Raw genomic sequence first — 13,436 nt, forward strand, 5'->3', positions numbered from 1 at the left:
AACTTAGAGTCTGACGATGACTTATTGAAGATGTCAGCCACTTGTTCTAGTCGGATGCCCTTATTCATCGTATGATCTCAGATAAAATAACGTCCAATATCAATATGATTTGTCCAAAAATACAACACAGGTTGTATGTAATGACAATAACATTAGTGTTATCACATAATTTTGGAGATTCAGAATATTTGATGTCATAATCTCTGAATTGATGGAAGATAAAGAATATAGAAACATAAATAATATGGAGTGAAAGAAGTTGATAATCGGTTTTTGTAATTTTTTGTAAATTGGATATGATAATAGATTCAATCATATAGTAGATGGAGAGTAATTTTGATTTTGACATATTTTCCCTTTAGCAATGGAAATGGTTGCTTAACTTTCTAGGTTAGATATGTAATCTGATTTTGGGGCATATTGACAGCAAAAATAATTAGTACAGGTGTCTCATGTTTAATATATATATATATATACACACACACACACACATTTATTCTCTTGCAAAAATAAAAATAAAAATAATTGATTCTGAAAGCTAAAGCCCATACACGCATAAACCCGGCATTTGAACAAATACGTGTTAAAAAGATTTTAACAAATGAAGCCCAAAACTCTACCGGTATTAAAGGCCCAAAGCCCAGATTTTTGTAAAACAATCCAGGTGGCGAATAAAAACTCCATCAAAAACCCTAATTTTGCAATTCCTTCTCCCTCCAAATCTCCGCCACTCCTCTCACTCACTAACGCTCGCACAGAGATCGCCTAAAATGGTGAATTCCCGAAATGATCATCTTCTCTACATTATTTTTTTACTAGAAAATATGTGCTTTTGTGTTTATGTTGATCACTGTGGATTTGAATGCAAAATGCGTGACTTCGGATATATTTTTGCTGATTCTATGTAGCCGTTCAAAAGATACGTGGAGATTGGAAGAGTAGCACTCGTGAATTACGGGAAGGAATATGGCAGGCTTGTCGTCATTGTTGACGTCATCGACCAGAACCGAGTATGTAGTGTTCATTTTTTGCATGCCTCTATAATTCATATTTTTGTTCTGAATCCGTTTTTTTTTTTTTTTTGGGGGGGGGGGGGGGAAGGAGGCGAGTTAACGTTATATTATATTTAGAGGATTTTTAAATAAAAATTACAAAAATTTTGGTGTAACTTAAATCCCATCCTGATGTAATATAATCTTGCCGTTGAATTTGCATTAAATTTTTAGTCGATGTTTCTTCCTGTTGGAGCTTACTTTGATCTGGTAGCTTATTAAGCACGAGTGACATTGGGATCGTAATTCAATTTCTTTCTATGCTTCTTGTTATTTGCTTGGGATTTCAGCTCATTTGATCAATTTATTAGGCTTAGCTACTCTCGACTGGTTTCTTGCTGTTACAATCTAGATTATTAGTTTGTTTTAAGGACAACTTAGGCAAGTTTTTTTGTGCTTCCTTAGTCAATTGGTATAGTGCAAATGATTAGTGCTTGTTCATCAATCATAAGACGAATTAGGGTTATCTTGTAAGGAATATTTTTACAATTCATCGATGTTGAGAAGAATACTCGTGTTGAACTATTTTTGCTTTTGATTTGTCAATAATAACTGCACAAGCCTTTTAAGTTATATTTATTATTGCAATGGTGGGGTTGTTATACGGGGGGCATACATAAAGAGCCTGGATACATCGGGATCATTCTGGACAGTGCTTTTATTAATGTAACTTCTGAATGGATTGAAAGTTCGGTGTCTTCCCTACCATTTAAGCTATTTTGTTCAATGGCAGGCGCTTGTGGATTCCCCTGATACAATAAGAAGCCATATGAATTTCAAGAGGTTATCTCTCACTGATATTAAGATTGACATCAAAAGAGTTCCTAAGAAGAAGACCCTTATTGCTGCAATGGAAGCTGCTGGTGAGTGTTTTGAACTAGAAAACCCTACAATATCTTGCTTGCATTTAATGGTGAAATTTAAACTTTTGGCTCTTCTGACAGATGTGAAGGGGAAATGGGAAAAGAGTTCCTGGGGGAGAAAGTTGATAGTACAAAAGAGAAGGGCATCCTTGAACGATTTTGAGAGATTCAAATTAATGTTGGCCAAAATCAAGGTATGTACTATCATATAGTAACGCACCTACATATATTATGTTAGTTTTCAAAGTATACAAATGGATTGATTTTTTTACTTTTTAAAAATACTTGTTCTAGAAGAATTGGAAAGGGAATCCATATGTTTACCCAGCCGTTGGTGGTCGCAATTAGGGTGTTATACTGTGTAAATTTTTATTTACTTAGTCATGTTCGTGTAAGCTGTGTTATTTGATATGTGGGCCAATGGCTCACGCGATATTAATTTTTCTTGGGGGAAGGTCCCTCAAGCTGGCTTGCTACCTGGGGCTTCGCATGTCGGGCGTGGCTTTGCACTTGGTAGAAAAAAAAAAGCCATGTAAGCTGCTTTAGTTTCTAACTGTATGCTTCTGTGGAACTGCAGAGAGCTGGAGTAGTAAGGCAAGAGCTTGCAAAGCATAAAAAAGAGATTGCTGCTTAATTTCTGGTTTTTACAATTTTATCTTATGGTTTTCGAAATTGTGTGAGTTTTTCATTCCAGATTTTACTTGTTCTACGTTCTGCTTGGATGGAAAATATTCAAAATCCACATAATACTCAATCCAATGTGTCAATGCTCAGTTGGTTTTTTATGCACGTTTCAGTTCAAAATGAATTTTTTCATTCAGCAGTTACTTTTTTTTTGGTATAAATTTATTTGAACTGTTTGGTTCCATGCAAGTTTTAATTAACCCCATTGATTTTGTAACAAGCTTGGCTTGCCACTCACCCCGATGTTTTGGTTTTCCAACCGACAATACCAACCAGCTGTGATCAAATTTTTTTATTAACTACCCGAATCAAATGTACCGTATCGTTTTTCATAATATTTTATAAAATTGCGATTAAAAATAATAATCATAAACCGTATCGCATATGCGGTTCGGTTATTTTTTTTTGTAAAGAACTGCATCGCATACACCGCTTGCCAAAATATTTGGTCTAGAATTATAATAATTTGTGAACAACATATTCAAATAAAGAAGTTGTCATTCATTATATCTCAACTCTCAAAATTATTATTCTTACAAATAAAACTAATCTTTTTCTTAATTATTCTTCATATTAGTCTTTTATTAGAGTATTTATTTTTTTTGCTACAATATTTTTTTTGAAGTTTGAAAGTAAAAAAAAAAAGATGAAATAGTGTAAATTTCATTTTTGTTGTGAGTATGTTGTGTTGCTAAATTATTAACTTAGTTTTGAATCTTGATTATTGTTTTATCTATTTTTATCTTTATATGCTTTGAACTATATTTTATATTTGAAGATGCTATATTGTTGTTTTCAAATAAATTAGAATATATGTTTTAATATTTTCATTAAAAAAAATCGTAAACAGACCGCAATCGCTTGAAACAACTAAAAACCATAAGACTAAGTTTTCATGTAAAATCGTGATTAATTTTCAAAATACTAACCGACCACGTATGACAATTCGTTTGAATTTTTTTAAAAAAAATCGCAAAATTGCACCGTGATCACCCTTATCGAGGGGTAGGGTGATCAAATTTTTTTTATTAACCCCCCGAGCCGCTCGAATCGAATTGTACAACGCCGTTTTTCATAATATTTTATAAAAACCGCGATTAAAAATAGTAATCATAAACCGCACTCCATACGTGGTTCGATTATTTTTTTTTGCCAAGAACAACATCGCTTAAACCGCTTGCCATAATATTTGGTTTAGAATTATAATAATTTGTAAACAATGTATTCAAATAAAGATGTTGTCATTCATTATATCTCAACTCTCTTCAAAATTATTATTCTTACAAATAAAACTTATCTTTCTTCTTAATTGTTCTTCATATTAGTATTTTATTAGATTATTGATTTCTTTTACTATAATATTTTGTTTGAAGTTTGAAAGTAAAAATAAAAAAAATAAAATAATGTAAATATCATTTTTGTTTGAATACGTTGTGTTAAATTATTAACTTAATTTTGAATCTTGATTATTGTTTTATCTATTTTTATCTTCATATATTTTCAATTATATTTTATATTTAAAGACACTATATTATTGTTTCTTTCAAATAAATTAGAATATATGTTCTAATATTTTTCATTAAAAAAACCGTAAACCGACATCAACCACTTGAAATCGCTCAAAACTATTAGACTAATTTTTCAAATAAAACCATGATTATTTTTCAAAATACTGACTACCTGCATATGACAATTTGGTTTGAAATTTTTTTTTAAAAACTGTAAAATCGTACCTTCGTCACCCCTAAAACCAACTATAAACCCAATGGTTTAGATTCGAACATTGCATTATTACGGATCGGATTATCGGAGAACCTCTATTTTCGTACCAACTTTAACATTGGTTGGTTGGTATAATTAAAAAACTTTGAGATGTGATGTTTGTTAAACCTCTCAAGTCAAGTCTAATTGTTATAGACTCGCAGCACTACTGTAAACCAACAAATCTTTTTGAAATTTAAGAATAAGCATATGATTCAAAATCATCACATTAAAATATGATTAAGGTATGCATGACTCATGTTAAATCTACTGTGATCTTGGAAAACAAGACCTGCTGTGCATAGAACTCTTGACAATTTGTCGGAGGAGCAGCGACTCGTGTTGAGCTACTACCTAATAGTGGTGGTGTCCGACGCATCAGACATTTACCATTCTAACACAATAAGATATCACCGGAGATGTAATTTAAATAGATCGAGCTTTGTCTGCTCCAACATTAGCATTTCCAATTCCAATTTGTGTTACTTCCTTATTGAGAGGAAATCAAAACTACGAAGAGGGTCATCACGAGAGCCTTTAGTAATAGCAGCACGAGATGGCTTTGGATCAATACCGGGTTGAATTCTTTGTGCGGAAGATATACGACCACTGCTCGAGACCAGTCTACCAGCGCGGCCATCAGTGACCTCACCAGAGGAGCTTGGCCTGCTGGTTGAAACGGCTGCTCTCTTTGTAGAGCTGCCATTTCGAGAAGTACGGCCTTTTTCTGAATCAGGTAGCTGCAATAAAATTAAGAACTTCAATCGAATTTCTTCTAAAGATTAAAAGAAACTTATCGAATCAGAGCAACTGTTAGTCTGTTACATTGTCAAAGCACGTGTCGTATGCTGATGATGCAGCTGTAGTGATATCAGAATCAAGAATTCAAATGCAGGAAAACCAAATGAGGCCCATCAAATGGAAATATCTTTATGGAGAAGAGAGGAATAAATACCACTTCTTTGGACGAAGGCACATCATCTGATGTCCTGTGTCTTAAATGATCTCCATGCCGAACAGGACCTGAAGAATTCCTTCTAGAGAAGGCTTCAACCGCGCCTGAAAATTTATCTCGAAGATCTTGCCCCACTAGACAACACAACCAAATAAGAAGCGAAAATATAAAATATCCACTAGTAGATTTACAGAGTATATATTTTCGTGAGAAAATGAACGTGAAACTCAAAAATTGCAAACAGAAAAAACATTCATACATGATATCTCTCAGTATTCAGCTCTTAAAACCATAAGTAGTTGCTCCAAACGCTTTTTAATTTCTGACCAGTACACGTCAATGCCCGAAACTAATCACGTTCTGACACTTTTTAAAATGACTGCAGTTTTCGAGATGTGAGAGGTGACAATCCAAATCAACAACAATAGTTCTCATTAATCACAGAGCACTTAGTTTGCAATGTTTTGCCTGCAGTTATCAATACAATGTGATTCAAATTGTTGATTCCGGATTCATGTTTACTGTTCATCGGTCATACACTTTACAAGATAGGTTCTAAACATTCATAGATTTGCATATTATGCACCCATTGAATTTTCTATTCACAAATCAGTTTAACACAGATTTCCGAGAGATTACCAGATGTTCTTCCTGGTTTTCCACCAGAAGTTCCACCCACCGCATTGCCAGAAGGATTCTGAAGGTAAAGGCAACAATTACTATATTCATATCATCAAGTATAAAAAGAGGCTGGAGAAGAGAATAAAATGCATATGTATACTCTTGATCTGGAACTGGCTCCAATCTGAGGATACTTCAATATGGTCCAATCAAATACATAATCAAATTGGTAACCTGCAAAAGCATTGCAACACATCCACACTTCACTACAAGATACTCAAGCAGATACTTCAAATATTTATGACAGGAAGAAAATCTAGAGAGACAGATAGAGTTTAGGTAATCATCACCTTCACGAATAAACAAGTCCCTAAAAAGCCTCTTCAAATAAGAATAATCAGGCTTGTCCTCAAATCTTAAAGAACGGCAGTAGTGGAAATATGATATGAATTCTGATGGATATGATTTGCACAGCAACTGCAACACACCATATGATACGACCTTTTAGGACTCATAAATGACAAGTATGTATACGACTGAACAAGTCCAGTCAACCCAGGATGATATAAGCACCCAGCATAAAAGTAAATAATATAGTTGAATAATCCACAATACCACAATAAGGCGTAAACACTGAAACAATTAATCCTTTTGCTTTGGTTGAATGAATGCAATGCAAAAGAAGGTTTCATACAAAAAAGGTTCCATTTGTCTTCAAACAATTTCAAGACAAGCAACCTTGACTGTTGCATCAAGCACTAACAGCAGCCAAGGAATCAAGAGAACGAAAACACTTTGTAGATGTTGGTTGCAAGACAGGCATACCAATCGAACAAAAAGGGGCACTTAGTGGTTGCTTTGGGTTAAATCATTAATTTACTTTTTGAGCTCATCACGGAGAAGATAAATTTCTAACATGGACACGGTACCACAGCCCACATTAATTATGCAAGCATTTGGTATATACCTCTATAGGAGTTGACATTTTTTTCTCACTGATCTTGTCATATTTTTGTTTTTTGGTGCCAGCTTTGAGTCCCTGCCAGGGAAGGCTGAAACATAAAAAAACAATATCAGTATGGAAGTAAAGTTACAAAGACAATCAGATCCAAACAAGGTAGAACATTTCCGACCAATAAGTCATCCACAGGTTCAACTCACCTTCCTCTCAGAAAATACATAAGTACATAACCAAGAGATTCCAAATCGTCTCTTCTGCTTTGTTCTGCCAGCATTAGCGAACCACGATGAGATGGAAGCAATTAAACCAAAAGAATTCTAAAGAACTTAATGATATGGAACAATTCTTGTTAAAATCACCATCACTCACCAACTCCAAGGTGTGTATTGACACTAGCGTAGCGAGCGGTACCCGTGAGATTCTTATTTTCCCTAAAAGTAAAATGTTAAGAAGTTCAATCAGTCTGCATGTAAAAAAACCGACCTGTCAGATTCTCCGTATATGTTAAAAGTTAAAAATCTATTCAGGGATTAACAAAAATTTATCTTCCAGCAAGCATTGTAATACTGCTAGCCTAGGACGTGGAAATCAACCCACCAAAGGATTTGCATAATTATACTACTTGCCAAATTTATGTTAAAGCAGTCTGTTTCTCTTAACAAATTAGGCCATGACAAGTGGAAAAATAATTAAAAATACTCATAATCCCTTTAGCAAATTTTGCTTTTACTGACATATTTTAGCGTGATTAGAAATAACCATCAAACTTCCTCTCTTCCCTTCTAATTGTTCAGGTCCGGATAAGGGAATGAAGAAGTGGGTTACAGATCCTTCTGTGCCCAAGAGCTGACAACCGTAAGTGTACTCTACTGCATTAATCTGTAACTAGGGGGGAAAGATAAATGATCAAATAATGAAACATAGACATTAGACCAAAAAAGGGCATAAATAAATACGATTACTCAGCCATTGATTGTAGCAATTAAGATGTTATCTTGCGTAATTTTAATGGGCTTAAAAATCATATTTATTATTTAATCATAACTGTCAATACCATACTTATTATTTAATTTTAGCTGTTGCCTGTCGGTATTGATAATTCGTGGAGCTAAATCATTCATCAGTCATGATGAAAGAGTTAGATTAAAAATCATGCATGTGTCAAATTAGAAATCACAAAGGTAATCTTGTTTAACAGCATAGATCAAGATCACACGTTATCCCAAACTATTGTTGTGCACTATTGGTTTTAAGACAGTAATTAATTTCCAGCATCGGTACTACCTTCCAACCATCATAGTCAGTCTTGGCATCCTTTTGAGACAAGTATGAGCAAATACTAAATGACTTTGGCGTTAAAAAAATATAGGAATGTACCTGTAGGGTATGTGCTTATGCGTCTGGAGATCCCTATATTTTTTGGCAAGACCATAGTCAATGACATAAACCTGCAATATAGACCGTTAGAGCACCAAAACAATTACATGTAGGAAATATCCTTTATAAATCCAGGGAAATCTACCCTCAATGCAGCCAAGAGCAGCGCATCCACAAATACTCAAATGGTATAATAAAATTAAAAGATTTATCATAAATAAATTAGCACGAGATTACGACAGTCTCGACAAAGGTCCTTTATTATAATTGAAGTCAAAACGGTACATATATAATGCTAAGATCATCCAAACAAATATATGAAACATAAGAATGACAGAAACAGACACCTGATTTGCTTTGCGTCCCAAGCCCATCAAAAAGTTGTCGGGCTTTATATCACGATGAAGAAATCCTTTAGAATGCATATATTCAACTCTGTTGATCTGAAATAAGATGCACCTTTACTTATTAAAACTAAATCAAAATCTATAACCATAGTGTACAGAAAACACTTAAAATTCAAACTACTTACCAATTGATCCGCAAGCAATAAAACTGTTTTCAAGGACAACTTCCTGTTACAATAGTTGAATAGATCTTCCAGACTCGGTCCTAGAAGGTCTATGACCATGACATTATATTCAGCCTCAACCCCAAACCATTTCAGGTTAGGAATACCGGCTGCATGAAAAACAGAACCCAATTGAATTAGATCAAACATCAACTTAAGTCAATCTGTCTCGTATTTCGGAATAAATTCCCATTAGACAGTAACATTTTTACTAATTTTTACACCTGCTTGCAGCTAAAAATATATTTACATAAAACTCGAAAAAGGGGATCAGATATAGTAAATATTTCAATCTTAAGGAACACAGAAAAGTTTGAATTAACACCATCTAGAGAAAACAGCACCCCTGATCATCCCAGGAAGGCTTCCAGAAGGAACATAAGAGGAAAAACACAAATTCAGAAGAGGAATGAGATTAATGCATCATTTCCTCCATGCATATATGTGGGTATTTAAGCATGCCAAACTTTATCTGACAACTAGCTTATTACTGACCTTAGCAAGAGCTTACGAGAATAAAATGATAAACAATTAGGTGGTCAATCAAAATGAACTGTTTGATCTATCAAAAAATGCAGAGAGAGAGAGAGAGCAACTTACTTCCTCCTTGTAGAAGCATATAAATTTTTGACTCATAATGAAGTTGAGGGTGCTTGGTCTTCACAGATTCCTGACAATTGTGATAATAACAAATAAATTTATTATAATAATCAATAATTTATAAGTTTCTGATTATCATACAGAAAAGAGGTTCTATCTACTGCAGAGCAGGAAAAAAAGCTGTGTTCTTTCCGCATGCAATGTTGGAATCCAGCAGAGTAATTTTCCCATGTCCATAGAACTTAGTAGAAAACTACTGTTCCTAACAAGATGCAGCGTTCCAACGACATGTATATACATTTAATGCATATTAACTAAAAAATAAAAACTATTGATCTTTTAACTAAACTTCTTGGGGGTGACGGGGAAGAATTAATTTTGAAATTGCATCACTCATTAACTGATAGTTTTTTTTCTTTCAAACTTCTGAAGTTACTAAGTTTATTAACGATAGAAAATTCAGGAGTGAAGGAAGATAGATGACAAACATAATTCCAATCATCCAATCGTTAATGAAACAAAAGCACTGCAGAGGGCAGAATAAGGATTTCAACAAATACTATGATAACCCTCAAAAGATGAATTCGCCTTCGCCCCAGTCCCAAACAATGTAGAATACACTAGAAACAAAGAAGGAACAATAAAATTACAACCAACAAGCATACCAACTTGATGCCTACTTCTTCTCCAGTTTGTATGTTCACCCCTACAACAATAAACATAATAGATTTGCTATTTAGTACAAGAAAAATAAATCTTTTCAACAAAACATGAAATAATTACGGTTAACTAATAACAACTCATCAGTAATAATAAAATAATACCCAAGTACAGTTCACCAAATGAACCGCTCCCAATTTTCCTGCCAAGCTTAAACTTTCCACCCACAACATGATCCATGGCAACCAATTCGATTCAATAATGACTTCGTAAACTTCAAATTATCCAAAATCCTACAAAGTTGAATCCTTCAATTTCAGCCTTAATTCGGGATTACGAACAAAAAATCGAACGAACGACCGATAAATGACTATATAAACTCACACAACCACAAGAAATCCTAGATAACGAAAAAAATTCACTCACGGCTGCAGATCCAATACATCAAGCAACAAACATAGATCCTTTTTTATTATTGAACTGCATTCACGAAAACAACACAAACCCTGGAACAAAACCCTAACTTTTCACGACCCCTTGGACAATTCCCATGCGTGAAATCCAAACAAGATCGATCAAGAATGAATCGATGCAGGATATATAGGTGGGTATGCGTCAATTTTTTTTTACATACAATTGATTAATCAAGAAATGATAAGTGACAGTCGAGCTAAGAGTCAGGGTTGTAATGAAAAAGAAGATACAGGGGCAGATAAAGGGTGATAATTGAGGAGATAAATCGATGAATTTGCTGAAGAAAATCAGGAAAGGATGAAGATTGCTAGTTGATAATAATGGGATGTGTGTGTGGTGCAGCTGCTTCTCATTTGTTTGATTCATGTATATCATTTTTTTAAATAATAGATTTTTATAAATTTAATAGATTTTTATTGACTTTTATAATCTCACGTATCTTTTTATAGTTTTTTATAAAATTTTTTATAGAATTTTATAAATTTTATATTTAATTATAACGTATTATTTTTTTATTATTTTTTTAAACCAATAATTAATTGATATTTTATATATACGTGGGTTTGTATGTATATTTGTAAATTTCTTAAAATGCATCAATTGATTAATCTGTAACTTTGTTTTTGAATTGATAACATAATGTGAGAAGAATATTATTTAGCATTGTGTGGATATAATTTTGTATAAAAATATCATAATTTACATATTAATTGAAAATGCTAAAAAATATTTAAAAAATCATGGTTGTTGCGAGACTATTCAATTATTACGAATTAAGCGATAATTTTTTTTATCATCTTTTATTATTATTGAATATTACATTAATTTGTATAAATCATAAATTAAAAAATCATGAAATTAATTCTAGAATTTAAAATTTTATATGATATTAAAATAAAAAATTATTAAATGAACAATTAGCCAAAAAATGAAAAATTTGGAAAAAAAAGATGAAAATATAGATATATTTCGAAAATTTGAGAGAGTTATAGAGATACATGAGAGGCGAGAAAATAAAAAGAGATGTGATGTAAAGCGACAGAGAAAGAAATAAATATCTTGTTTGAGTTAGAAGTTTTAAATATCCATCCAAATCTTTAGTTGAACCAAATACAATTTTTGACAATTTATAGTTGCACATTAGGCTTTAATATTTGTATGTTAATGAATTCGATAAGTTATTAAAAGTCTGCTGAACTATAGACTTTTATAGAGTTTTAAAAGTCAATGTTGAATATCACTTGACTTTTTAAAATTCTATGAAAATCTATTTTGAATATTTCTATAGAGTATGTTAAAGTCTTAATTGAATACATCTAGACTTTTAAAATCTACAAAAGTCATTAAAAGTAAATAAATCTCCTACATTGAATACACCTCCTTAGTTTCGCAAGGAAAGTTTACCTTTTATTATATTATATTATAAGCAAAAACTTGTGTGAGACGGTCTCGCGGGTCGTAGTTTATAAGACAAATCTCTTATTTGGGTCACATATGAAAAAATATTACTTTTTATGCTAAAAATATTACTTTTTATTGTGAATATCGGTAGGGTTGACCCGTCTCACAAATAAAGATTCGTGAGACTATCTCACAAAAAACTTACTCTATATTATAATAAATAAATGTTTTGGTATAAATTATTCTAATCAATGAATTTACCTGTCTATGTACTTATATTGTGTATTAAATAAGCATATACTTGCAAGTACTATTACAGCCAATACTTCATATACGGTTTAGTTCGAATGTTGTGATAAGTGAATGATATGCGATTGACAAGAAGAAAATGCAAGTACAGTTGAAGTGCCTTCGGATGAACCGAACGAAGGATGATGCACTATCATTTATCTGCATGAGTCTCTCTCTTTTAGGGATGTAAACGAATCAAGATGATCGCGAGTTATTTGAAACTCGATTCAGGATAAAACTCGTTCGAAACTGTATGTTCAGTTTATCGAGCCGATGTCGAGCTTAAGGATGTTCGTCTCACAAGCTCGCAAGCCTGTTCATGAACTCGAGTGCTAACTCGAACTCAAGCCCGAGCTCGACTAATTTTTTGGGATAGTTTGTTAGGCCATGAGTTTTTGTTGTACGATGCTATTTTATTGCATTGTAAATTATTAAAATCATATAAAATGATAAATATATTTCTTAAATTCTCATATATTAGTAGACATTTAATGTATGAATGTAAACGAATTGAATCGAATCTAATGTGACGAAAAATTGAAAGCTCAAATTAATTTTATTTGAGTTCGACCTCGATTTAAAGTTCGAAAATTTTAAAAAATTTGGTTCTAAATCGGTTTGAATTAAATCTCGAGTTTGAGTTTGACTCAAAAGATTCGAACATATCAGCATACTATTTAAATTATTGTTTGATAACTTAGTATTTAGTTCAAATTAAAGGGGACATATTCCAGACTCGTTAATATTCACTATTAAAATATTTAGGTGGAGTTGGTAAAACAAATTTTTGACTTAGTTGCTTTAATAATATCCTTTTTCTTTTTCCTAACGATCATTGCCCACGTTATTTTTTAAAAAACCTCAATGATTAACTGATATAAACCCAAAATTATATATATATATGTGTGTGTGTGTGTGTGTGTGTGAATTGAATCTATATATTATTAATCTATTAATCAAGGGTGAACACTCTTTAATAACAATTTTGGCCACCAAATATGAAGTTACTAAAAGAAACGTCTATATTTTAAAATATCAAATTTTGTTAATTTTTTAAACACGGTGCCTAAAATAACCATCCTTTTGAAAATATTAAATCTTGAACATTTTTAAATATATAACTTTTGTTTCTCAAATAGAACATTACGTTAATTTTCTAAAATGA

General features: G+C 32.4%; 2 protein-coding genes across 7 annotated transcripts; one reads left to right on the forward strand and one right to left on the reverse strand.

Moving 5' to 3' along the window:
• The first annotated feature begins 644 nt into the window (after window positions 1–644).
• On the forward strand, window positions 645–2,738 carry LOC142531054 (large ribosomal subunit protein eL14z-like). The gene is made up of 5 exons (XM_075637056.1): window positions 645–773; window positions 909–1,010; window positions 1,786–1,915; window positions 1,997–2,109; window positions 2,493–2,738. Exons 1-5 carry the CDS (start codon window positions 771–773, stop codon window positions 2,547–2,549), a joined length of 405 nt encoding a protein of 134 aa, XP_075493171.1. The 5' UTR covers window positions 645–770; the 3' UTR covers window positions 2,550–2,738.
• Window positions 2,739–4,527: 1,789 nt separating this feature from the next.
• On the reverse strand, window positions 4,528–10,912 carry LOC142530311 (casein kinase 1-like protein 10). Of its 6 annotated transcripts, none has more exons than XM_075636091.1 (15): window positions 10,611–10,912; window positions 10,270–10,398; window positions 10,111–10,151; window positions 9,446–9,515; window positions 8,807–8,955; window positions 8,622–8,717; window positions 8,275–8,345; window positions 7,267–7,328; window positions 7,098–7,161; window positions 6,904–6,988; window positions 6,287–6,413; window positions 6,097–6,170; window positions 5,955–6,012; window positions 5,316–5,449; window positions 4,528–5,100 (listed from the first exon to the last, which is right to left on the reverse strand). In XM_075636091.1, exons 2-15 carry the CDS (start codon window positions 10,343–10,345, stop codon window positions 4,843–4,845), a joined length of 1,365 nt encoding a protein of 454 aa, XP_075492206.1. In that variant the 5' UTR covers window positions 10,346–10,398; window positions 10,611–10,912; the 3' UTR covers window positions 4,528–4,842. The 6 variants fall into 6 exon arrangements, 4 of the variants coding, with proteins under 4 accessions (XP_075492206.1, XP_075492205.1, XP_075492204.1 ...); XM_075636090.1 differs by having other exon boundaries at window positions 10,532–10,912; XM_075636089.1 differs by having other exon boundaries at window positions 10,490–10,912.
• Window positions 10,913–13,436: the final 2,524 nt, after the last annotated feature.

The sequence above is a fragment of the Primulina tabacum genome, chromosome 17 (genome assembly GCF_025594145.1).
Source record: "Primulina tabacum isolate GXHZ01 chromosome 17, ASM2559414v2, whole genome shotgun sequence".
NCBI classification, from domain to species: Eukaryota; Viridiplantae; Streptophyta; class Magnoliopsida; order Lamiales; family Gesneriaceae; genus Primulina; species Primulina tabacum.

Excerpts from the sequence above, each read along its gene's own strand:
- LOC142531054 (XM_075637056.1), top strand. Across the intron at positions 1,916-1,996 it reads TGCTGCAATGGAAGCTGCTG|ATGTGAAGGGGAAATGGGAA; the intron begins GTGAGTGTTTTG and ends CTCTTCTGACAG. Across the intron at positions 2,110-2,492 it reads TAATGTTGGCCAAAATCAAG|AGAGCTGGAGTAGTAAGGCA; the intron begins GTATGTACTATC and ends GTGGAACTGCAG.
- LOC142530311 (XM_075636091.1), bottom strand. The coding sequence starts at position 10,345 with ATGGATCATGTTGTGGGTGGAAAGTTTAAGCTTGGCAGGAAAATTGGG. Across the intron at positions 10,152-10,269 it reads ATTTGGTGAACTGTACTTGG|GGGTGAACATACAAACTGGA; the intron begins GTATTATTTTAT and ends TTATTGTTGTAG. Across the intron at positions 6,414-6,903 it reads AAATGTCAACTCCTATAGAG|TTGCTGTGCAAATCATATCC; the intron begins GTATATACCAAA and ends GGTGTGTTGCAG.